The sequence below is a fragment of the Magallana gigas genome, chromosome 3, assembly GCF_963853765.1.
Source record: "Magallana gigas chromosome 3, xbMagGiga1.1, whole genome shotgun sequence".
NCBI classification, from domain to species: Eukaryota; Metazoa; Mollusca; class Bivalvia; order Ostreida; family Ostreidae; genus Magallana; species Magallana gigas.
This window is the reverse complement of record NC_088855.1, coordinates 57201705-57226242: the sequence shown is the minus strand read 5'-3', so window position 1 is coordinate 57226242 and position 24538 is coordinate 57201705. Positions and strand designations below refer to the sequence as shown.

General features: G+C 33.3%; 1 protein-coding gene across 1 annotated transcript; it reads right to left on the bottom strand.

The window, feature by feature from the left end:
* Positions 1-196: 196 nt before the first annotated feature.
* Positions 197-23430, bottom strand: LOC136274150 (uncharacterized). Its single transcript, XM_066080571.1, has 3 exons — positions 22995-23430; positions 1676-1708; positions 197-1141 (listed from the first exon to the last, which is right to left on the bottom strand). The coding sequence occupies exons 1-3, from the start codon at positions 23284-23286 to the stop codon at positions 984-986; spliced, it is 483 nt and encodes a 160-aa protein (XP_065936643.1). The 5' UTR covers positions 23287-23430; the 3' UTR covers positions 197-983.
* Positions 23431-24538: the final 1108 nt, after the last annotated feature.

Genomic DNA, 24538 nt, shown 5'->3' with positions numbered 1-24538 from the left:
CGAGCGACGACAGGCGTAGGTACATGTACATGTATTACAGGTGCCTGTCCACAATGCTGAGTAAATAATACGTCGACTATTTTGTAGACCCAAGTCCTACACATGGAAGCCGTAAACGGAGGATTTTAATATACATGTACTTCAAAGTGATACTATCTGAAGAACACAGAAATATATAATTCAATTCAATGGTTTATTGAAATCATCATGTTGGCATACAGTCAAAATGAAATCAAATGACAGACAAAAGAATAATTGTCAAATTATAACATAAAGGCATGCAAGACAGTGTTATAAAATACTTCATAGTGACAAGTCCCTGGAACTGTTTTCTCTGCATAAAGCATATATATCTAAGTCGACACATAGACGTTTTGTATGTACATGTAGTATAATAATCACATGGATATTAAAACAATTTATTTAATGGGATCAATACCACAGTATAATTCTAGTTATTGAAAATATCATTAAAAATATTCATAATAGTGAAATCAAAGATTGTCATATACAGGACATTAAGGTACAAAATGTTTTTCATTTTCGACTAACAATTTACAAGCAGATATAATCATATACATTAGCATATATAAGCTTCTATACAAGCATATATAACATGCGACCCCATTTAGAACCATTTTAACAAGACCTTGGACTTTCAGTAGGGCGTAGCTATCTATTTCTTGCGTCAAAACAAGTTAAAAATGACACGGTTTCAAGCGAAGTATGTACCGATTGCGAAGTTTTAGCTCAAAAACCTCACGAATCTTGTTAATTTCAAAGAGCCATGGCTGAGTGGCCAGCAATGAAATAGACAGGCCAACGTCACATTGCTGTTTGACACAACTACCCAAAGTCCAAGCTCTTGTTAAAATAGTTCTAATTTTATTGAAGGCCACTTTCCCTCTCATAATTAATTGAGGTACGGCAGGAATTTATGATCAGCTGTTTATAGGCGCCGATTTCGGCGCTTGGGTTTATATCTAGGCGTTGACTGAGTCTCTTTGGTTATAAGGCCGCACGGAGTTTTTAGGATCTCCCTTGCGTCTGCGGTATCGTTTGGCACAGTACACAATACAGATGATGGCGGACGTCAGAGTGGCCACAATAAGGGTGGACCCTACCATAAGAGGCAGCAAACCTGTAGAAATAAAAAAATAAATGTATGACTTATTACGAATCCCTTCCTATTTTATCATCACATTTGGAAAACCTTTCTTAAATCCAAATCGATATGATCGAAGTGGTTAATTCGTATTTACAGATAAAGGTAATTTATGATACAAATGATTGTCACAAATTTACTGTGATTAATGCATGGGAAATTGATATGTTTATGTCAGCAATATGAAGCACAGTGTTATTAAACGTCTATTTAGAAGATTATAGTTTGAGTAAACATATTCCAAATATTGAACATTTTAAAGGTTAAAAATCGATGATGATATATAGTTTTAAATAATCGTTTTTAAAAATTTTTAGATTTATTGATATTTTAATTTTTCAGTATCTTATTCGTCCGTGTATAGGCATTTTGCACGCCTTGTTAAATCTAATTTAGTTGCGTTCAAAAAATGATGCAGTTTTAAAAATTGAACTATGATATAACCTTAAGGAAATGCACAGCGAAAAAAGAACGGATTATAGATTTCCTTTTTCCTTTTTTTGTACTTACCAAATGGGTCAAATGGATTTGTTTTGTCCGTAGCTAAAATAATCAAGAACAACGTTATTAAATAAAAATCACACATATAATGTCAATATGTATATAAATATCATAACTATTCTTTTTAGTTTGTGCTAATTTGTAATTATTATGCATTATTTGTAAAATTCCTGAAAATCAAGATTTGGACATGGCGGAATGACATGCTTTTTCTGCATGCGCGGATCTAGAAACATTATCAAGAGGGGGTGGGGGGGGCGGTTATTTGATTTAAATTTTGCGGGGGGGGGGGGGGGGGGGTCCGGACCCCCTGACCCCCCTCTAGATCCGCACATGATGACAGACCCTGATAAAACGTTTACTAAAAGAGAACAAAAAGGCTCTCTGTATACTTTGATGATAAATAATAAAAGTATAGAGATATATCTACCAATTATTACGTATATATGCGTGCATTACATATGCATTTATCTTTGGTGCATGTAAGTTTGAGACTGAGTGATAAGTTGCAAGTTAACCTGACGTATGTTCTTCGGGTTTATTGCCACTTGTTAGCGCGCCGTTTTCTTTGATGAATAGTTTGTAGAGGTTCTGATAGAACAAAGAGCATAAAACTTATGATTTATGATCCAATTTATGCTTTGATCGCATATTTGCACCGGACAAGAGACCACTAAATACCCGTGGTTATAACACAAGGAACCGCCCCGCTGTGTGGCTGACCAGAGTCTGACTAGTGACGAAACAGGTACCTGTAATTTACACGGAATCATACTGAACTTACCCAGCGTGCCCTGCTCAGTCGTCTCCCTTGGGTCTTGGGGAGAGAGAGAGAGAGAGAGAGAGAGAGAGAGAGAGAGAGAGAGAGAGAGAGAGAGAGAGAGAGAGAGAGATTTGATAATACTTATTACAAAATGGCATGCATGCAACAAAATTGAATTAATGTACTGTGATCACGCTATTCATAATTTAAATAGGCTGAAATGTAACGTTTACTCTATGAAAAATAACAATAACTAGAGCAAAGCTCGTTGCAAAGCAACGAGTGGGTCTTCCGTTAATGTCAAGAGTAAAGCTTGATGTTCCTGCAAGAAGCAGAGTGTTTAAATCAATAACGAGCAACTTAAAGTAAACGATAAAAATAAATACGAATGATACTATGTACGAATTAACAAAAACCTTAACGATTCTAAGAACGACTTAACAAAAAATAATTCCGAAGGTGTCAAAGTACTTAACAAACTTCGAATTATTTTTGGTACGAGTTTGTACTTCACGCTATTTTTGAAACCAAAAAAGCAGGATCTAAATTTCTGAAAAATCAATTTTTAAACCCCGATATCTGTTATGCATCGTCCGATTTAAAAGCGGATTTAAGTTTTCTACTCATCATGAAAATTACCGTAGGTTACATATGTTTAATTTTTAATAATGAAAAACAATGAAAAACTTAAACAAGAGGCAAATGGGCCACATCGCTCACCTGAGGAACAATAGGTATGATAAAATCAGCTTAATGGAGTCACAATGCAAACTACCTGGACAATGTACAATAATACATGTAGATCCTGTATAAATAAAATCCATTTTCCCCCCTAAATATTCTTATGTTTATAATCATTAGTTCCTTTTTTAAAAGGATGATTTTATATTGATTTTATAGTCATATCGCATGTTGAGTATTGCAGTTCTCAAAAAGATTCTTAACAATAGTTTATATATGGGATATAAACCTACATGAAACTCTGAACCTTCTTGTGAGGCCAAAGAACTGTCCTGGGGCCAAAGTCTTAACAATTATAAAGAATCATCTAGCTGAATAGTTTCTGAGAAGAAGATTTTTAAATATTTACTCTATATATTCCTATGTTAAACTTTGACCCCCACCCCACCCATTGTGGCCCAAACCTATCCCCGGGGTCATGATTTTCACAACTTTGTATCTACACTACCTGAGGATGCTTCCACATAAGTTTCAGCTTTCCTGGCTTATTAGTTTCTGAGAAAAAGATTTTTAAAGATTTTCTCTATATATTCCTATGTAAAAATCAATTCCCCCATTGTGACCCCACCATACCACCTGGGACTATAATTTGAACAAACTTGAATCTACACTACCTGAGGATGCTTCCACTTTAATTTGTGCTTTTCTGGCCTAATAGTTTTCGAGAAGAAGATTTTCAAAGATTTTCTCTATATATTCCTATGTAAAACTTGATTTGATTTTAACATATTTTATTGTATACATACAAGTTCTGACAACTTACTAGGTCTTTACCATGTAAAAGCTGAAACTATGTAAAACTTGATCCCCCTCTTATGGCCCCTCCCTACCCCTGGGGACCATGATTTGAACAAACTTGAATCTACACTACCTGAGGATGCCTCCACACAAGTTAAAGCTTTTCAGGCCGAATAGTTTTTGAGAAGAAGATTTTTGAAAAATACCAACAAATTTTCAATAATTCTCAATTATCTCCCCTTTAAAGAGGGCGTGGCCCTTCATTTGAACAAACTTGAATCCCCGTCACCGAGTGGTGGTGCTTAGTGCAAAATTTGGTTTAAGTCTTGAAAAAAAGATGAAAATATGAAAAGTTTACAACAACAACAAATGATCAGAAAAGCTCACTTGAGCCTTTGGCTCAGGTGAGCTAAAAACAAAATAAAAGGAACATAATTGCATACTTTTATTGAAAAACAAATTTTCACAGCTAACAATTCTAAATTACTTACAGCCATAATTTTGTTTGTTATAATTTCTTATCAAACACAAACCACAACAAGGCATGATGCTTTCTTAAAGTTGCATTACAGTAACTGTTCATGAATTATCCAATTTAATTTTTACTGGTAAATAGTCTGTAGAACACATTAAGGAATATGCATGTGGGTAGAGATGACAGGTTAACCTCAAGAGCTGAAAAGAATCAACAGGTAAAAACCATGTGGCCACCAATAGCTGAAATTAAAAAAATCAATAAGCTGTGTTAATACTTGTACCGGTACTAATAATAGCTGTGTTTACATTAACATATGCATAGTATTTCTGAAAAAAAATACACTGACCATGCCGTGTTATTAGTATGACATATCTCGATACGTGACATTAGATGGCACAGGACAGTTTTGTTGATACGTTTCATTGTAGCCTGGGGACGTGTGTCTTCGGAACCCTGTAACTAGAATTTCCTCAGTTCCCATTCAGCACAAATACCTTTAAGGTCAGACGACACGTTCCTCGAGAATCTTTTTTGTATCTCCTCGTTATAGAGAGTTCCAATAAAAAATATTGATTTTATAATTATTTTAAAAATGATTAAAATTTAATTAGATGTGGTTATGTGTCTAGATGGCCGAGTGGTCAGAACCGTGGCCGCTCACCGCCAGAAGCGTATATGTTCTAGAGGTCGTGAGTTCAAATCCCCGCTCCGGCAGAGACAGAGTTCCTATAGAGTGAATTTTGCTGTGCTGTATATGTATTTATTTTTATATCAGCTCTTCAAGTGTATTTTCAAGAAGATTATATAGGAAATTGCATACTCTAGTATTTTGCAGAAATGCCTGGTAAGGTACCCTAATTTTTTGCAAGAAAGCTTGTCAAAATAGTAGTAAACCATCAACAAATTCCTGGAAAAAGTTATATAAAATTGAGGATTGTGTCGTCTGACCTTAATTCACTTTTTATAAGGCCAAACACCAATTTTTGAAGAAAATTACTAGTCAAAACCTGTAAAATTTTCTACATACTGGTTTTTATGAGATTTTGACCCTTCCATATTTTGCTAATTTTTCATGATTTTTCAGCTTTTTAGACCTCCCCCAGCCAATTCCCTGCAAAGGGTTGACCTTACGTACCATGTGCATGTTGCACCATCACATGTCAGAAACTTACCGGTGTATAGTTTATAATGCCCCATCCACCTACTTTTCGTGTTATTTACCCTCCCGTCTGTAACTTGCATTTTCACTGTCTAAAGTCAACACAACAGTCATAGCCGCAGGTTTCACATTTTACTTCTGAATCTCATGTACCTAACATATGGGGCCTACATATTGAATATCAATTTCAACAAGAGACATCCCTGTAAGTAATGATAATCATTAAAAATCATTTCATGAATTTTAGCAACACTCATAAGCCTTTAAGTACAGCAACTCTCAATTTTACAAAAATATTGACAGGTACTTTATCCGAAACTGTCCCTTGCTACCTTTAACTTACACTAACATTCTCTGAAAGGTCATCTTGTCTTAAACTTACAAAGCTTATGCTATTTTGAGAAAAAGTATACCTCATTTTGCCAATTCCATTAAGGATTAAGAAAAATATGGCCATTTAAGTGAACCCAGCATTTCCACTTTCTTCTATTTAACAAAGATTCATTGGGCTCTCCATAAATAAAGCATCTTTACCTCATCTTATAGAGGTCAACTATTTTTAACCTCCCTAAATAAGAAACCTTATTCAAAACTACATACATATACATGATATTATCATGACAAAAGCATCACATCACTTAGAAATACCCTTACATGTATACCCTCCCCCTATTTTTTGATTTTCCTAAGAAGCATTAGTTTGAACACTTTAACCTTAATATTATGAAACTTGTGGCAATTCCCTTAAGTCATTTCTCACACATATTTAAAAACAACCATCACTGATATTGAAAATTGATTTTTTCTTGGTAAATGGATGAAATGTAACATTCTTATTCACAAAAAGGCATGCCGCCATACATGTGATTTCTTGTTTTCATGAAACAGTAAGCTTATAATCGTATTTAGTGAATATCTTATTTATTTTTGTTTCTAGTCTGCTTTTAACTTTGCTAAAATAGTAAGACCTACCAGTGTGATGTCTGCTCTTAATTAAAATGAAATTCAAACACAACCGGGTACCTGGGGACGGATGAGAATTCCATGATAAATGTTCAAATTTTACATGTTTTCCTACATTTTTGATGCATATATACAATAAAAGGGTAAACATTTGTTGTTTCTTGATCATTTCGAGAGTAATTATTATAGCAGATGTTATTTCAAGGTCAAATGTACATTTACATATCCAACATGTAATGGTAATAGAGACAATTGGAAAGAGGGGGGGGGATGGCTTTTTGAATTCTGTAAATATATCTAAAATATCACTTTTGGATAGGAAGGAGCAAAAACTTGAATTTTTTGACATATTGTATACTTTGATAACTGCATTTGTCTACATGTGAATTTTATTTGAAAGAAAAATATGCTGTTTTAAAAAAATTGAGTTATATAAGTCAGGTTGCTTAATGTTATTTCATGAAATCAGACAGCAAAATTGCTGCAAATTTATAATTTAAATAATTCAATTGATCAAAACTCTTTTACTGTGCAGTATTAATTCTTATCTCGGTAATTAACTTAAGCCTATTAATTGTCATCAGGATAGGAAATACCTACTTTCTAAGCCAATTTACTCTAGTGGTGGTCATTCTACACATTTAAAAGGCATTTACTTCCGGTGTATATTATAGCTAATAAATCATGTAATGACATATACAATGTATAACCAACAAAATCATCCATTTTCCCAAAATAGACTACTTTTGGTACAAAATCCACTCAAAATTACAGTTAAATGAGAAATCTGAAAATACCATGTAGTCTTGAAACTTACACTAACATTCTCTGAAAAGTCATCTTGTCTTAAACTTACAAAGCTTATGCTATTCTGAGAAAAAGTATACCTCATTTTGCCAATTCCATTAAGGATTAAGAAAAATATGGCCATTTAAGTGAACCCAGCATTTCCACTTTCTTCTATTTAACACAGATTTATAGGGCTCTCCATAAATAAAGCATCTTTACCTAATCTTTTAGAGGTCAACTGTTGTTCAACCTCCCTAAATAAGAAACCTTATTCAAAACTACATACATATACATGATATTATCATGACAAAAGCATCACATCACTTAGAAATACCCTTACATGTATACCATCCCCCTATTTTTTGATTTTCCTAAGAAGCATTAGTTTGAACACTTTAACCAAATATTATAAAATTTAAATGCTTCTATTCTGATCAATTGAATTTTTAACCAGCGTAAAATTAAAACCATCGCAATTGATACTTTAGTAAAAATCATGAAAATTTAACACGGTGGAATTAAAACGACTTACAGTATTTCATCCGAACAGCCTCAAAGTATAATTTTCTGCTATACCATTTTTTAAAAATGAATTCTACTGGGTTTTTTTTTTTGGCAAATAAATTTAGCAAGGATTTTTTTCTCTTTTCTTATTAATGACAGGTTTTAAATACAATATTATGTTTAGTATGTATAAAATTCCATAAACAATTTTACAAAGCTTTGGATTTTAGTTGTACAATGAAAAAATGAGGGATTGCATGATAATACATGCTCATTTTGAAATTTAAAGCATTGTTGATTTCTTTTCCTAGATAGAGATATGCACAAAATGATGTTGCTCTGTGATGCTTTGCCAAGATTAAAAGCATGAGAGAGAGAGAGAGAGAGAGAGAGAGAGAGAGAGAGAGAGAGAGAGAGAGAGAGAGAGAGAGAGAGAGATCTAAGCCACATGTAGTAAAAATTATTACATACATTTGTCTTACTGTAAAAACTGTTTACAATGTAGATGTGTTCTGCATGTAAAGTTTACCTAAAATGAATCAATAAAATTCAATATACCGGTATATAAAAGATAAACTAATCTCAAAGAATTTACAATGTTCTGTGAAATAATCAAATCTTGAGAAGAATGTTTTATAGATATCAGGGAACATTAACCTAAAATCTGAACTTAAAGTTCTTTTCATCTTGCACTCTGATTTACATGCTCTTTCACAGGCGATAATCATATATTACGGCGAGCCAGACAAAAGTTCTAATTTTAATTAGACTGAATATTTACCATGTCAAATATATTTATTTAATTAAGCACAAGCCTGTCTGAGTTCTTTAATTCATTAATTAAGTGGAGATAATATGGTAAAGATCTGCTATTTTCAAATATTTAGGGTAAAGTTATCATCATGCAAACATGCACTCTAATTACAACATTCTACTCTTGTGTGCCTTTGGACCCCCACCTCTTTTAATTGCACTGTTTTACAGTGTGTGGTGTGTTGTTCAATACAAAATAAGACATACATATAATGTACATAATAATAAATAGAAATTCAAACGAGTAGTGTGCAAAACATACACGTGAAAATACATTGGACAGATAATATCCCGAGATTTCTCTGACTCAAATGCCCGCTTTTATATTGTTACGCACGTCAAAAGCGGAGGTTAGAGTCAGAGGAATGTCGGATTAGATTGAAAAGTGCACAAACACTTTGAAAAGAAAAAGTCAATACGACATATCCTGTATTGAAACATACCTTTATAATCTGTCATGCGTTAGTTGAGCTGAAATTTCCACTATCGCCGTCTTGCAGGCCATTCTTCTGACACACCGCTATCAGCTGTTGTTCGCAGTCAAAACATGGCGAGTTGACATGGTGAATCGTACGATAATTATTTCGATTAAAACTAATCAGACTAATAAAAACTAACAACGTAATTATCGACCGAGTTAACGAAATTGTTTCAATAAACACTCTGATTAACTATATAAAAAAGGAGTTCGGTTTTATGACCTGTACGAAATCTTTTCAGCAGGAGTTACTTTAGGTGTGAATTTTGCACTATTTTTTAAACCAATAACGAGGAATCAACATTTCCGGAAAAATCAATATTTAAACCCCGATATCTCCGCAATGCAGTATCCGATTTTAAAACGAATTGAAGTTTTGTATTTAGCTTTGCGAACTATACAGTATGCTTATAATTTTATGTTTTTTATAAAGTTTTATGATCAGTACGAATTGTTACAGTAGAAGTTACTTTCAGTGTGAATTTTGCACTATTTTTGAAACCAAGAACGCGGCATCAAAATTTCCGGGAAAATCAGTTTTTAAACCCCGATATCTCTGTAATGCATCCTCCAAATTTTAAACGGTTTTCAGCATTAGACTCAGCTTAAAAAGCTCTACAAAATACGCATACGTTTTTTGTTTGATCAAAAAATTCATTTTTTCAAAAAATTTGATTCGCTTCCAGTTTCGCCCGCAAGTGACAGATTTTTATTATATAGCTTCATTACAGAGGTAAATTGACCAAATCATAACCATTGAAAATTTCAAGCCTCTATCCTAAAGCGTTTTTGAGAAAAGTCCCGGACAAAATGACTTTTTTAAAATTTTAAAAATGACGTCACGCCAAAACGGAAGTGACGTTGTCTTTAAAACTTTAACATCTTTGAGGGACGATAACTTGCTAAAATCTCTGGAAGTTTTATTGAAATCGGTTGAAAACTTTTTGAGTTATGAAGCAAAAAAGGAGTCAGAAAAAAAAGAAAAAGTATAATAATAACTAGAGCAAAGCTCGTTGCAAAGCAACGAGTGGGTCTTCCGTTAATGTCGGAAGTAAAGCTGGAAGTTCCTGTAAGATGCACATCTCTTAAACCAATAACAAGGGTAACTAAAATAAAAAGATGAAAAAAATCGAATTATTCCTGGTACGACTTAACAAAATCCGAATAATTTTAAGTACGACTTAACAAAAACCTTTCTGATTTCAAGAACGACTTAACAAAAAAAATCCGAATGTGTCCAAGTACGACTTAACAATTATTTTTGGTACGAGTTAATATGACTTTGAACATTACGCAATTTTTTAAACCAAGGACGCGGAATCAAAATTTCCGGAAAAATCAAATTTTAAACCCCGATATCTCTGTAATGCATCGTCCGATTTTAAAACGGCTTTCAGTGTTAGATTCAGCTTAATAAGCTCTACAAAACACATATACATTTTTTATTAAATCAGAAAATTTATTTTTTCGAAAAATTTGTTTTACTTCCGGTTTCGACCGGAAGTGATAGATTTTCATTTCCAGCCTTATTACAGAGGTAAATCGATCAAATCATAACCATTCAAAATTTCAAGCCTCTATCTTAAAGCGTTTTTGAGAAAAGTCCGGGACAAAATGACTTTTTGAAATTTTTAAAAATGACGTCACGTCAAAACGGAGGTGACGTTCTCTTTAAAACTTTTACATTTATGAGGGACGCCAACTTGCAAAAATCTCTGAAAATTTCATCAAAATCGGTTAAAAACCTTTTGAATTATGAGGCAAAAAAGGAGTCAGAAGAAAAGAAAAAGAATAATAACTAGAGCAAAGCTCGTTGCAAAGCAACGAGTGGGTCTTCCGTTAATGTCGGAAGTAAAGCTGGAAGTTCCTGTAAGAAGCAGAGCTCTTAAACCAATAACAAGAGTAACTAAAATAAAAAGATGAAAAATCGAATTATTCCTGGTACGACTTAACAAAATCCGAATGATTTTAAGTACGACTTAACAAAAACCTTTTTGATTTCAAGAACGACTTAACAAAAAAATCCGAATGTGTCAAAGTACGACTTAACAATTATTTTTGGTACGAGTTAATATTACTTTGAACATTACGCTATTTTTTAAACCAAGGACGCAGAATCAAAATTTCCGGAAAAATCAATTTTTAAACCCCGATATCTCTGCAATGCATCGTCCGATTTTAAAACGGCTTTCAGTGTTAGATTCAGCTTAATAAGCTCTACAAAACACATATACATTTTTTATTAAATCAGAAAATTCATTTTTTCGAAAATTTTGTTTTACTTCCGGTTTCGACCGGAAGTGATAGATTTTCATTTCCAGCCTTATTACAGAGGTAAATCAATCAAATCATAACCATTCAAAATTTCAAGCCTCTATCTTTAAGCGTTTTTGAGAAAAGTCCGGGACAAAATGACTTTTTGAAATTTTTAAAAATGACGTCACGTCAAAACGGGAGTGACGTTCTCTTTAAAACTTTAATATTTTTGAGGGACGCCAACTTACAAAAATCTCTGAAAATTTCATCAAAATCGGTTAAACACTTTTTGAGTTATGAAGCAAAAAAGGAGTCAGAAGAAAAGAAAAAGAATAATAATAATAACTAGACACGATCTCGTTGCGAGCAACGAGGAGGTCTTCCGTCCGATTTTTAGAAGGTGAAATGACGTCATCGACATTAATTTTTGACAACAAAACATGATATGGAAATAGGGGTGAAGAACTAATGCTTTTCTGTAATGCTTTTTATAAGTTCTTTTACGTTGCTTTTTTAAATACCTGCATTTCTTCCAATTGAAATAGAAAAGATTAAACTATTTTACCTCTGGCCCCTAATATCCCTAGTTAGTTAACGCATGAGAAAATCATTATATTGTTGGGATATATAAACGTATTATACATAAAGTCTGTCCCAAGATATTTTTGCCACACATTTTCTCAAATTATTCGATATTTGTAAATATCTCTTGATTCAGACGAGGTTCATTCGATAGTATGAAAAAATCCCCAAGATTTCCCTTTTGTAACGTCCCCTCTAGCTTGTCAGGTTTCAATACACGGTTAAAAAAAGAATGTCTACGGGGATTTTGCATTGCATCAGCCATTATAAAGCCCGGATGAAAACGTTGAAAAATTGTGCTAGATATTTCGTGAGACTTCCGAATTGAGAAAAGATGTAAACATTCCCCATTATAAATCTCCGTAGGAAATCTGTTTTTGATCCTGTGAATGTTTACGAAGGAAAATAGTAATTTCCGAATGAAGTTTGACCCCCTAAAAACGTTAATACCTAATTACGTAACACATGATAAAATCAATAGATTTCTTGGATACATAATAGTTGAGATCGACACAAAATTTAAAATTTTGATTAATTCATGTGATTTTGAATGACCATAGTTGTGAATGAAATGGTAGATCATTTTGGAGAATAAGCGGGTATTAAACATAATTAATGCACATGATCATGTACATGACAAATACAGTGTCTTACACATGTAAATCTTAATGTAAAAGCTGCTTGGTCCAATTTTCAATAAAATTATTGTATGCTTTTAAACGATGGTTATGCTAAGTATGTGTGCAATAATATACGTTGCAGTAGTTTTTCCGGCATCTTCGCTAGCCAAGGGTTTTCGGTCCACTCTGCTCCCCATAAACCCTTGGCGGATTTCATTACGAAAACTCGGTGACAAGCTCCGTTTTATGATTGGCTGCAGCTGCGAGTAGCTGATCCAATCGCAGTGCTTGTAAATATAAACTTTAAAAGAAAACACATGTGTGATCTTTGGTAAAACATTCGGTGCTTTTAACAAGTTGAGGCACAAGTTCTCGAGTACAGTGCCTCCCCAACGATGGTCTAACCAGATCGCTTTAAAAACCTACATATTTTACCGGGATTATACATAGTTCTGCAAACTTGTCATTTTTATGCTCGCGTGATAGCATGGGAAGTAAACATGCCGAATGTAGAAGTTGCCTATCCCGTTAGTATATTCGTTCCTATTTTGGTGCTTTCCCTAGGTTATAATTTAATTCGTATTTAATAGCATCGTTAATTATGTACCGATGTTCGGTAGTCAACATGTTTTCAAATTGTATTAATGCCGTAGTGTATATATAACCCGTTGTTTAATTCGATTAAAATGTAAATATGCAAGGGGCGCAACTCAAGTTGCTCGCTAGATAGCGCCACCACATCACCGAGTTTTCGTAAGGAAATCCGCCAAGGGTGTATGGGGAGCAAAGTGGACCGAAAACCCTTGGCTAGCGAAGATGTTTTTCCGGTCAATTAAGCCATATTTCAATGAAAAAAATTATGTACATGTTGAAACTCGTTGAATCCGGATGTTGTGTATTACGGCATGCTGCCTAATCCGGCGACATTATTCAGCCCCTTGACATTTTCCTATCATTTTTGTTTTTAAAAAATTGTGCAATCCGGATCCTGTCTATTCTGTAAACCGGCGAAATGAAAAAACATACTGCTTATAATTAGTGAGAGTTATCTCCCGTAGTCCGTCTACTTATCGATCGGTCGGCCTTCAGCGAGATATTTTAAATGCTCAATTATCGACTAATTTTTCTGTCGTTGCTATTGATTTAAATAACTGTAAATATAGATCCAAACTAGCAACTCATTTCAGTTAATACCGTAAAGTCTTGTTATGAATTGCAAAAATTAGATAATTAGATTATAATTCACCCCATTTTTTCAGGCCGTGATTCAGGATACTGTGAGAGTAAGACTGCCGATATTGTTTGTTATCCCCGTTGTACATTGTATGGCTACACGTACAGAGTTGCATATTATTCTAGATCTGTCAAAATGCTAATTTTTTAAAAAATAAAATTCTCATTATATTAATATTCATCCATTGTTTCCCTGCATCATAACAGTTCTCGCCATCAGGTGTTTCAGCCACCTGTTGACTTGTTAATGTTTTGTTTAACAATTTACGGTTAAGCATGCACTTTACAGGTAGATCGGCTGTTTGAAAAATTATCAATAACGATGATTTGATTCAAAAAGTATTTCCATCGTATGTATTCCGTTATGGATTTATTGTTTCAAAAAAATAATTTAAAATGAAAATTGGTACCGTATAGATAAGATCGATGAAATCTAATATATTTCAGAACAATTGAAAATTTTACAAGAATACAGGATCAGGACCTACTGCATTAAATACTAAAATTAATTTGCAACAATGTCCTCTAAACCGGATGTTGCCTAATCCGGCCATTTTTTTTTCAGAACCACCCTCCGCCGGATTAGACAATTTTTGTGTATATCCACAAAATAATCGACATAAAAGGGTTTTGCGTTATTTCGCCTCGTGTTTAAACTGGCCCCTTACGTCGAAGCTAGTATGATTGTATTACGACTTTGACATCTGTCTTTTTTTATATAATCTGTTATAACATATGAAAAATACAGCGTGACTATATTTAAACAAAAATAAAGCAGTGTACATTTGTTCATTAATAGTTTTTATGTTTACGTTGTTTATAATCATTGCAAAACATGCAGGATGAATAAACCCAATCATTCGAAGGATGAAACCCAACGGTTTCCTTTTTTAAACATTCCAATGATGTATTTTGAGGGGTTTTTTGTATGCCCAATATTTTTTTTTATTTTGAATATTTCTAACGTTGAAGGGAGAGCAATTCCGTGTAAATACATCTATAACTTTGTAAGATCATTCATTTGGTTTGCAAAGAAAATTATTTGATACTGTAATGGCCGACAAATCGGACCATGCAGCTTAAAGAAATTTCTCAACTTATTATACCTCGAAACGTTATTTCAAATCAGACACCAAACAATAAAGGGAAATGGAAATATTCGGCGGATATAAATGTTAAAGTATTCTTATGATAAAAATTGGTATTTTTGGCAAACATAAATTAATCATTTTTTATCTCCTACAAGATATAATCGCACCTGTGTTTTGTATCCATCTCTTTTAAACTCTTTTTAGCCAAATCTGTAAAAATTCGTGGTCGTTTCACCGTCTTGTTTTAAACCCCGCTGAAATGTTCACAATCGATTCGCTGTTGAACGAAAGACTCGACTAGAAAAACTTGCTGCATGGACCGTCTAACATTATTAATTTTAATGATGAATTCAGAAACTTATAGATTTCAAAAAGTGTCATTTTTTGTTAAGTTACAGGAACGTTGTCATTCATGCACATAAAATTTGTACAAAATAAGTTATATGTTATTCAACCAGTGTTTGAAATTTAAGACCGTTCTTGAAATATTTGGGAAAGAAAGTTTAGGGGTCATCCTTTCATCTTTTTATCGGGCCCGTGTAACAAAATTTGAGCCATTTCCGAATAACTGTGTGCACAAAAATCGTAAATAAAAGAATGCAGGTAACGGGAGCTTTAAACAGGGGAGCAGGGAGTGCTTTAAAATTCATATTGACATATATTAATGTACCGTGTAAAATTATCAATCATAGTCATTAGATAACTGCTATTGCCTGATTGGCGAATTTGATTTGCCTATTGACTCCATGACATCTACAATTTAGCTTGGTTAAACGTTAACATTTTTAAAAAACTATATATATAAGCATGTACTCCAATCAGGTGTTGTACTTTATAGAACGTTTAAAAAATAACGCGATTGCCGAGCGCTTCTTTTTTGGGAAAAATAGTCCTAATCAGACAGTGAATACATAATACAGCATACAGACGTTTTTATTAATATATATATAATTTATGTATAAACTATTTAAGTGTGCTTGAATATGCAAAATTTAAAGCCAATTCGATTTGTATTAGATAATTAATCTACTAAGTATTATTTTTAACCATGTGTACTCTACTCGATTTTTAACTGTCCGAATACAATCAAAATATTCACAATGAATGCACATGTACATAAACTTTTTATAACTCACATATTCTTCAGAATCAAAAAAAAAAATAAAATTTGATTAATAATAAATTAATAAAATCAGCAATGAGTATGCTTTTTAATGAATCTGACCACCATTGAGAAGAGGTTATTATACCAATATTGTGACCCTTATTATTTAACGGCCTGAATGTAAATAATTTTTCAACTTCTTTAAAAATGGTTAGTTTTATCGTGCCCGCACCTACCACAAGCATGTAAAATTGTACTTCTTAAGCTGCCTTATCTCGAACGCTTTTTAAAAATATTTCAACTTTTACTTACTACATCCTGCTTAACCCTCTCTCTCTCTCTCTCTCTCTCTCTCTCTCTCTCTCTCTCTCTCTCTCTCTCTCTCTCTCTCTCTCTCTCTCTCTCTCAACTCATCAAAAATTCTAATACTTTGTTAGACAAATGAAGAATGACATTATCATAGATTACAGATACTGATGTGAATATCGCCAACATTTTGTTGAAATTGGTAGTGTAATGCATTTAATTCTCAGCAGCAAAATGTCACAAATAGAAACAGGTGAATTTATTTACATTTCATCGTACGACTGTAAAACGTATTATATTCATTGATGGCAGTTTTTTCCTTTATTTTACGAACTATGATTTAAATCAATAGTTTGATGCATCGTTAACCGATATCATTGGAAATGAAAATAACAACGAATCAAAGAGCATTAAAATGTGGTGTGTCCTACAGCGAATCGGTTGTCCACTAGCGCGGCTTCTCCTTGGCCCGTGTTATGAAAATGTACACTCAACGTGGTGGGTTTGAAATGTTTGCAGTTTGATAACTAAATTTTATTTTCCAACAATAAAACTATTTCATGACATAGACAAGATCACAAAGAACGCCCCTTTTTCAATGACAGTCATACAATCTATTTTTTTTTTTTTATTACAAGAGCAAAACAGCAATACTTCGTAGGTAATGGTATAATCTTTTTCCATTTACTCTTTAATATCGTTTAAATCTGAATTCTTTGTGTTTGCAGCAAAATAAATAAACCCGTGTGTGTATTACAGCAAGGCGCATATCTTGTGTATTGTATAACGGTAGACCGCTCGCTAGTCCAGCCGCGACCCATTTCCTCGGCCGCCGGTGTAATGAAGAATAATGACCCCCGTAGAATTATGACCGGGGGTCATTTTTCGACGTAGAATAATGACCCCCCTAGCTGAAGTATAATTGGATTTTTCTGAAGAAAAAAGACCCAGGGGTTATTTTTCTTCATGTTAAACATGAAGAAAAATGACCCCCATAGAAAAATGACCCCCCCCCCCCGTATTGGTTACCCCGTAAATAAATTGCTGTATATAGTTTTTCATATCCGTAGCAAGCACACACAAAACACTCTTACATTGCCACAAATTGATTGTTAAGGTCAAGATCTAGTAAATGATTCCAGACTGTCTTTTTGGTGCTAGAACCATTCTGACGTCATAATTGACTTGATGAATCTTTTCCCGTATTTTACGGCTTTCAAGGAATTATGTAGAAAATAAAACAATATTTTGATATTCTATATATTATCACGGGAAAAGTAATCCCGGTACCTATATTCAATTTGACATCATTTTAAAGAGGAGGTAAAGAGCTTGTTTAATGCCGTTTTTGGAGAGATTGTAGGCATTCTAGATATATTTCATTTGTCAAAATTGGACAAAACTCTGAGATTTGTTACTTTTATCCATCATATTTCACAGAAAATGGTTGTTTAAAACATGATTTTTCATTGTGTTTACCCAAAATTTAAGCCCCGGTACACCCTATAAAACAAAGATATTATTATGAAGCATCATAAAAAGAATTTATATCTTGAATTTCATAAACCTGTAGGCATTTTTCATTTACTAGATCTTGACCTTAACAGTTACGTCACTTCTCTCGTCGACATACGGCGGGAAATGACGCAAATAAAGAAAGATTCATACACAATGAGGATATTGTGTGATAGAACAATAATCATGAAAGAATAATTGTTGTAATAATATAAGCAATATTCATTGGTGAATGAATTGTCAATCTTAGAATGATACATGTATATATCTTTATGGAAAAATACTAAGGGGGCAGGTATATGAATACTTTTTATTTACATTTCATGAGGAAAGTGATTTTTAAAAAATCATTTTGCGTTTGTTTTGTTTTCTTCTACGTAATACATGAACATCATAATCTAAACATTTGTTGTAATGTTGTATTTGTGATCATGAATAGAATTTATTCTTTTATAGCAAATGTGTGAAGAGTACCTGACTATAGTAAATCTTAATAGATAATAAACACTGATCGATTATAGTAAGAAAAGATTGTTTCTAAAAGCGTTGATAAAAGGAAAGGGCCTATGTTAGGGGTTTATACCCCCCTTGATTTTGATCACACGATCTTTATTGTATCCAAAGTAATAGTGGAGATCCTCAATGCAAGTATAATTCATGAACAATATGAAGAATATAGAAGATGCGACGGCGAAGCGCGAAGATGCGAAGACGAAAGTGCTAAGTTGCGAAGGCGAAGAAGTGATACTACTATGATTTAACTATATTATAAATGAAACGCAGAAGTTGCTTCAGATGCAGAGCCAGATCTCCATTATCAAGGATGCTAAAGAAATCCCCTACCTCACTCAAACCTGCTTGATAGATAGATGTGGTTGTTATTAAATGATATAACATGATTCCTATGATATAGTATTGTATATGATATGAAACACTATTGTTTAAAAGGAGACAATATAATACCATATGTTATATTGTAAAACGTTATATGATACGATATGATATTGTATCATTTTTTTTTTATATTTTATGATATGATATTGTATCATGATATTGTTATGTATAGGATTGTATATTATGACACAATATTGTATTATATTATATTGTATTATTAATAAATTATTTAATCACCTGATACTTTTACATATTATATTGCAATATTTAATATTGCATCCTATGATATGATATTGTATATTCTACGATATTGTATCATACAGTATTGTATAATATGATGTTGGTTTCTGTAATATAGAATTTTGTATATATGATATTGTAATATTATAAAATATCGTATCATACGATATTGTATAATATGATATTGGTTTTTATGATATATTATCATATTACATGAAATTGTATTGTATGATGTTGTAATATATATTATTGTATCATATGATACAATATGTTTAATATAATTGTATTATATAATATTTTTTATCCAATGATATTGTATCATTTGATGTCATACAATGTTGTATCAAATTATATTGTATCATATAATACAATATCATATAATTTATCAAATATGATACAGTATCATACAATACAATATCGTACTATATTATAAAATATAACAACATATGTTTCAATGTTATGATGTATTATTGCAATATGATATTGTTTCATATAATACTATATTGTATTATGTTTTATGATATTGTTTTATTTAATCAAATACAATAATGTATAACACAATACAATGTCATATCATACGTTACAATATCATATGTCAGAATTTTTTACGGTATTTTATGGTATTATATGATATATATTGTAAGTATGATAGGATGCAATTTTTAATTTTATATCATTGTATTGATTAACATATGAACATATGATTATCATACAATTTTTTAACAGATGATATACGATATTGTGTCAAAACAGAATCCATGAATATCCAAGAGGATGCTTTTCATATAATATGATTAAGGTGGTCTCATAAAGGTAAGGCCTTATAAACTGATAAAGGTGATACCTCGTCTCGGTGAGCTTTGTAATCTGCGATTACCTATGTTTTAAACTTGCGGAGCTCTTACGTTTAAGGGTTCTGAGGCATATTTTGGAAATTTTATTTTTATAAAATTAATAAAATTAAATTATCCAGGGGGATAGGGTCCGGATTCCTCTCCCCTCTAACTGTTTGAAATTATTAATATTAAATTTCCCGGGGGGACGGACCCCCTCTCCCCCTCTAGATCCATGCATGAGCTAGGTGTGTCTCATAATGAAATTAGAATGTTACTGTGTTTGGTCCACGGTAAACAGACGGCTGGTAAGTGACAGGAGTCTGCAAGTGCAAATGTACAAATCATGGTGGACAATAAATGTTGTGTGGAGTAGATAATGATAGCTAGCACTGGTGAACATATATGTTAAATGTACACATTAAAATATTTTTAAACATTCATAGTAAGCTCGATGGCCTAGCGCATGCGTACCAATAATAGCCTGGATTAATCGGAAAATCTTGGCAAGTACGGTGCCTGCATTAAATTCTATTTAATCGACCGAGACTTGCTGAATGCCAAAAAAAAAAAAAAGGCGACGGCGAAAGTGCGAAGATGCGAAGGCCAGAGTGCGAAGTTGGGAAGGAGCGTTAGTAGTATCGCCCCTTCGCCTTCGCAACTTTGCACTTTAGGCATCACATCTTCGCGCTTCGTCGTCGCATCTTCGCACTTTTGCTCCTTCGCTTTCGCACTATCGCCTATGCAACTTCGCATCTTCGCCCTAAGGTCGAAGTGGCCCTATCGGAACACTATAGATATATGTAACTGTAATTGTTAAAGGGTCACGATTTTGGTCAAATTCTAATTTTCTGTTTTCATTATTTACAATGCTTAAGTAAAGCATTTCTACTGATCAAATGGAATTTGAGGGTCAATTGTAAAGCTATAAGCAACATACAGGGCTCACAATTCTTTGTCATGTAAACAAGGCTCCTGCCCTGTTGTTGTTTACATAGGTTCAATATACCAATAAAAAATCTTTTCAAGCTGATTTTCTATCGTCTTATTCATTGTAAGCATAAATAAACAGTTCCTTACGTTTAACACATTCATTAGGTCTAAAATTGGAATTTTCACTTCAACATTTAAAATGTAAACAAAAGCTTCGTTTACATAGCAAAGAATTGCAAGCTCTGTAACTTGCTTATAACTCAACGAATGACACTCAAATTTTGGTTGCCTATTGAAAAAGCATTGTGAACATTAAAATCGGAAAAATAATTTTTGACTAAAATCGTGACCATGCCCCTTTAAGATGACAACCATACCCCGATGCAATACGTTAATGTCTTGTTATAACGGAAGGATTTTTATTTTCTAAGATATACCCCTTCTTTCACTTTAAGTTTATTTGAATATGAATTAAAATTTCTGTTACTTTCTGTAAACTGCAGCAGTAAAAGTTACAATAGTGTAAAGACTATTTCACAAATAATAAAAAAAAATGTACTGAAAAACTTTAATCTACAAGGGGGTCATTATTCGACAGGGGTCACTTTTCTTCATGTGGAGTGTGCTCATTTTTATGAAAATGACACTTATTCTTCAGGCAAAGGGGTCATTTTTCTACGTAGAATAATGACCGGGGGGTCATTTTTCTGCGTAGAATAATGACCGGGGGGTCATTATTCTACGTCGAAAAATGACCCCCGGTCATTATTCTACGGGGGTCATTATTCTTCATTACACCGGCAAGGATCGGATACGTATAATTGTTTACATACATGAAGCTCGGAATACAGCTAGATTTTAAATGCGACTCAAATACATTGCATAGAAGTAATTCTTTTACCCATAATGTGTTTCCCTAGAAAAGAATTACACTGTTTCAACACTTTCCGAATGCAAGCTAGTACACTGTCTATGGTAGTAGGTAAAGGTATAATCTTTTTTTATTTACTATTAAAATCACTAATATCGGAAGTTTTGTGTTTGCAGCTACATATAAAAATCCATGTGTGCATTACAGCAAGACGCAAATCTTGTGTATTTGATAATGGCAGACCCGCTCGCTAGTCCAGTCGTGACCTATTTCATCGGCTGCGGGCAAGGGTGGATACGTAACTGTTCGCATACACAGCTCGGAATACAGCTAGATTTTAAATGCGACTCAAATGAATTGCATAGAAACAGTTCTTTCATCCGTAATGTGTTTCACTAGAAAATAACTAAAATGTTTAAACACTTTCCGTATATAAACGGGTATCCTTTATGTCAGTTATACGCACAAATATCCCGTTTATTTGCCAAATAAAACACAAATACATGGTAACAAGTCTGGCTTTTTACACTCATATTACGCAATACCCGAACAAAATATTATTGTTACGACATTAATAAGACCATAATGAACAACTTTTGCAACGACAGCCATATTAAAATCTTAACCAATTTTGAGTTATAAAGTGAAAACTTTGAAGGGTTCTAGGCCCTTAATTTGAGGGGCCAGCCCCTTTTTCTAGGTGTCAAACAAAAGATCTTGTAAATATAAATTTTTTTTCTTCTACATGTCTTAACAAAATATTTGTGAGAAAAAAGATAATCTAAGAAAACCAGGCAAAATCACAACACTTTTTTAATCTCATTTTTCGAGCCCTACCGAGCTTTAGCGCCTTTTGTGCCTTAAAGTGATTAATGCCTTATTACATATCTACAATCTTTTGTCTATCATTCCTGAAAATTTGAACTAAATATCTTTTATAGTTTTTCATAACTCTCTTGGACAAGCCGTCCCTCTGAAAATCAAGAAAACGTCGATATATCAAAAACGGAAATGACGTCAACAACCAAAAAAATTTCCGATCAAGTTTAAACTAATATCAATAAGATCTGAAAATTTTATTAAAATCGATCAAAGAGTTTCCGAGTAATCGCTGACACAAAATCGGTAAGAAAAAAAAAGGAGAAGAATGAGAAAAAAAAACCGAAGAAAAACAATAAGGTCTTCCGTTGGAAACGGAAGACCTTAATAATAAAAAGAAACCGAAGAATAACAAGAGGGTCTTCCGTTGAAAACGGAAGACCCTAATTAATTTTAGACATTTCTTTTAAAATACATTTTTACATGTACATGAAATAGCAACATTTTCAATGCATTAAACACATTTACTACTTAAAACCAACCGCAATAATAAAGACTCGATTTCAGACCACTGATGGGACTCTCAGTCCGCGGGGTAGCCTACCTGTGATACAGGTGTCCGTGGACAGACAGGTGTCCGTCTGGTTGTACTCTCTCTCCGTCATGTTACAGAGTTTTACCGCGCATTCCTCAAAGATGGTCTGGACAGTCGTCCCCGGGGGACAACACAACCCAGGCTGTCGGTACCTCACCCCCTGTCCGCACCCCAAAGAACAATTTGACCATGGACCCCACAATAAAATCTGACAGTACTTTGATGCTGTACACCCAAGGGCCACGCCACTCAGGTTACAGGCGAGAAGAAATAAGATGAAAAAATCGAAATTTCTACCCATTTTTTACGTACAGTAGTCGCAACACACTTGCTACAAGGGTCAATGTAGCATGTTTATTTGAAGTTGATAAGATTTTTACTTCTGATTTACGATGCCAAAAGATATAGAGAATAATGGAAATGTTTTATCAAAGAGCGATAGTCTATATAAGCAACAATTCTCCAGGTCTGAATATCTTTTTTTGTATATGTACTACAGTTAAAGACAAAGCAAATGATGTTAAATACACCAATATTATAATAATTTCTATGGTCGAACTATTACCTCGGTATAAACGAATTCTATAGTCTGTCCCAAAATATTTTTGCCGCATATTTTCTTAAATCATTCGATATTAATAAATAATTAAATTCCTCTTGATAGAGACGATATTTATTCAAAAGTATGAAAATACCCCAAGATTTTCCTTTTAAAACGCCCCCTCTAGCTTGTCAGGTTTCAATACACGGCTAAAAATAGAAAGTCTAGGGGGATTTTGCATTGCATCAGCCATTAGTAAGCCCAGATGATAACGTTGAAAAATTGTGCGAGGTATTCTGAGTGACTTCCGAATGGAGAAAAGATGTCAACATTCCCCATTATAAATCTCCGTAGGAAATCTGTTTTCGTTCCTGTGAATTTTTACGAGGGGAAAATGATAATGTGTGAATGAAGTCATCTTGGAAATTTTCCCTTTCATCGATTTCAATTGTATTTCTTTCAAAGGTAAAGATTTAAAATTAATCAAAGTACTGAAGTACTGACGGGAGTTGATTTTATCGATTATCATATATTTTAAAATCAACTTATCTTGCGTGGCAATTAGTTTCTAGTCTGTATTTAAATTACGCACTTTTTTATAATATGAATTTTAATTAGACTTTTCAGACAAGAATTTAGAGAAACCCCATATGAATCATGTTGTGTAATATTCAAAGAAGATTTTAAACTTTGTATTAGTAATCGAAGCAATTCTAAAAATTGTATGGATCCAAGCACTATTGATATTGAACTCCAGTCTCGTTCAACCAGACGCTCGGCTGTCTCCGTTATAAACTCCGACAAGCAAGAGAGCCTCTCTCTTTGTCGGAGATTTACGGAGACAGCCGAGCGTCTGGTTGAACGAGACTATATTAAACTCTGGCGTAGGAATACACGAGACTACATAAATATCTAAATTGTTCGTATTATATAACATCTTACCATTTTCAAAGTGTTTATAGATAAGTTTCCTTGAAAAACAATGCTTCAGTAAAAATAACGTCGAATTTTT

Excerpts from the sequence above, each read along its gene's own strand:
- LOC136274150 (XM_066080571.1), bottom strand. The coding sequence starts at position 23,286 with ATGGGTAGAAATTTCGATTTTTTCATCTTATTTCTTCTCGCCTGTAAC. Across the intron at positions 1,709-22,994 it reads CACGGACACCTGTATCACAG|CTACGGACAAAACAAATCCA; the intron begins GTAGGCTACCCC and ends TGATTATTTTAG. Across the intron at positions 1,142-1,675 it reads AAATCCATTTGACCCATTTG|GTTTGCTGCCTCTTATGGTA; the intron begins GTAAGTACAAAA and ends TTATTTCTACAG.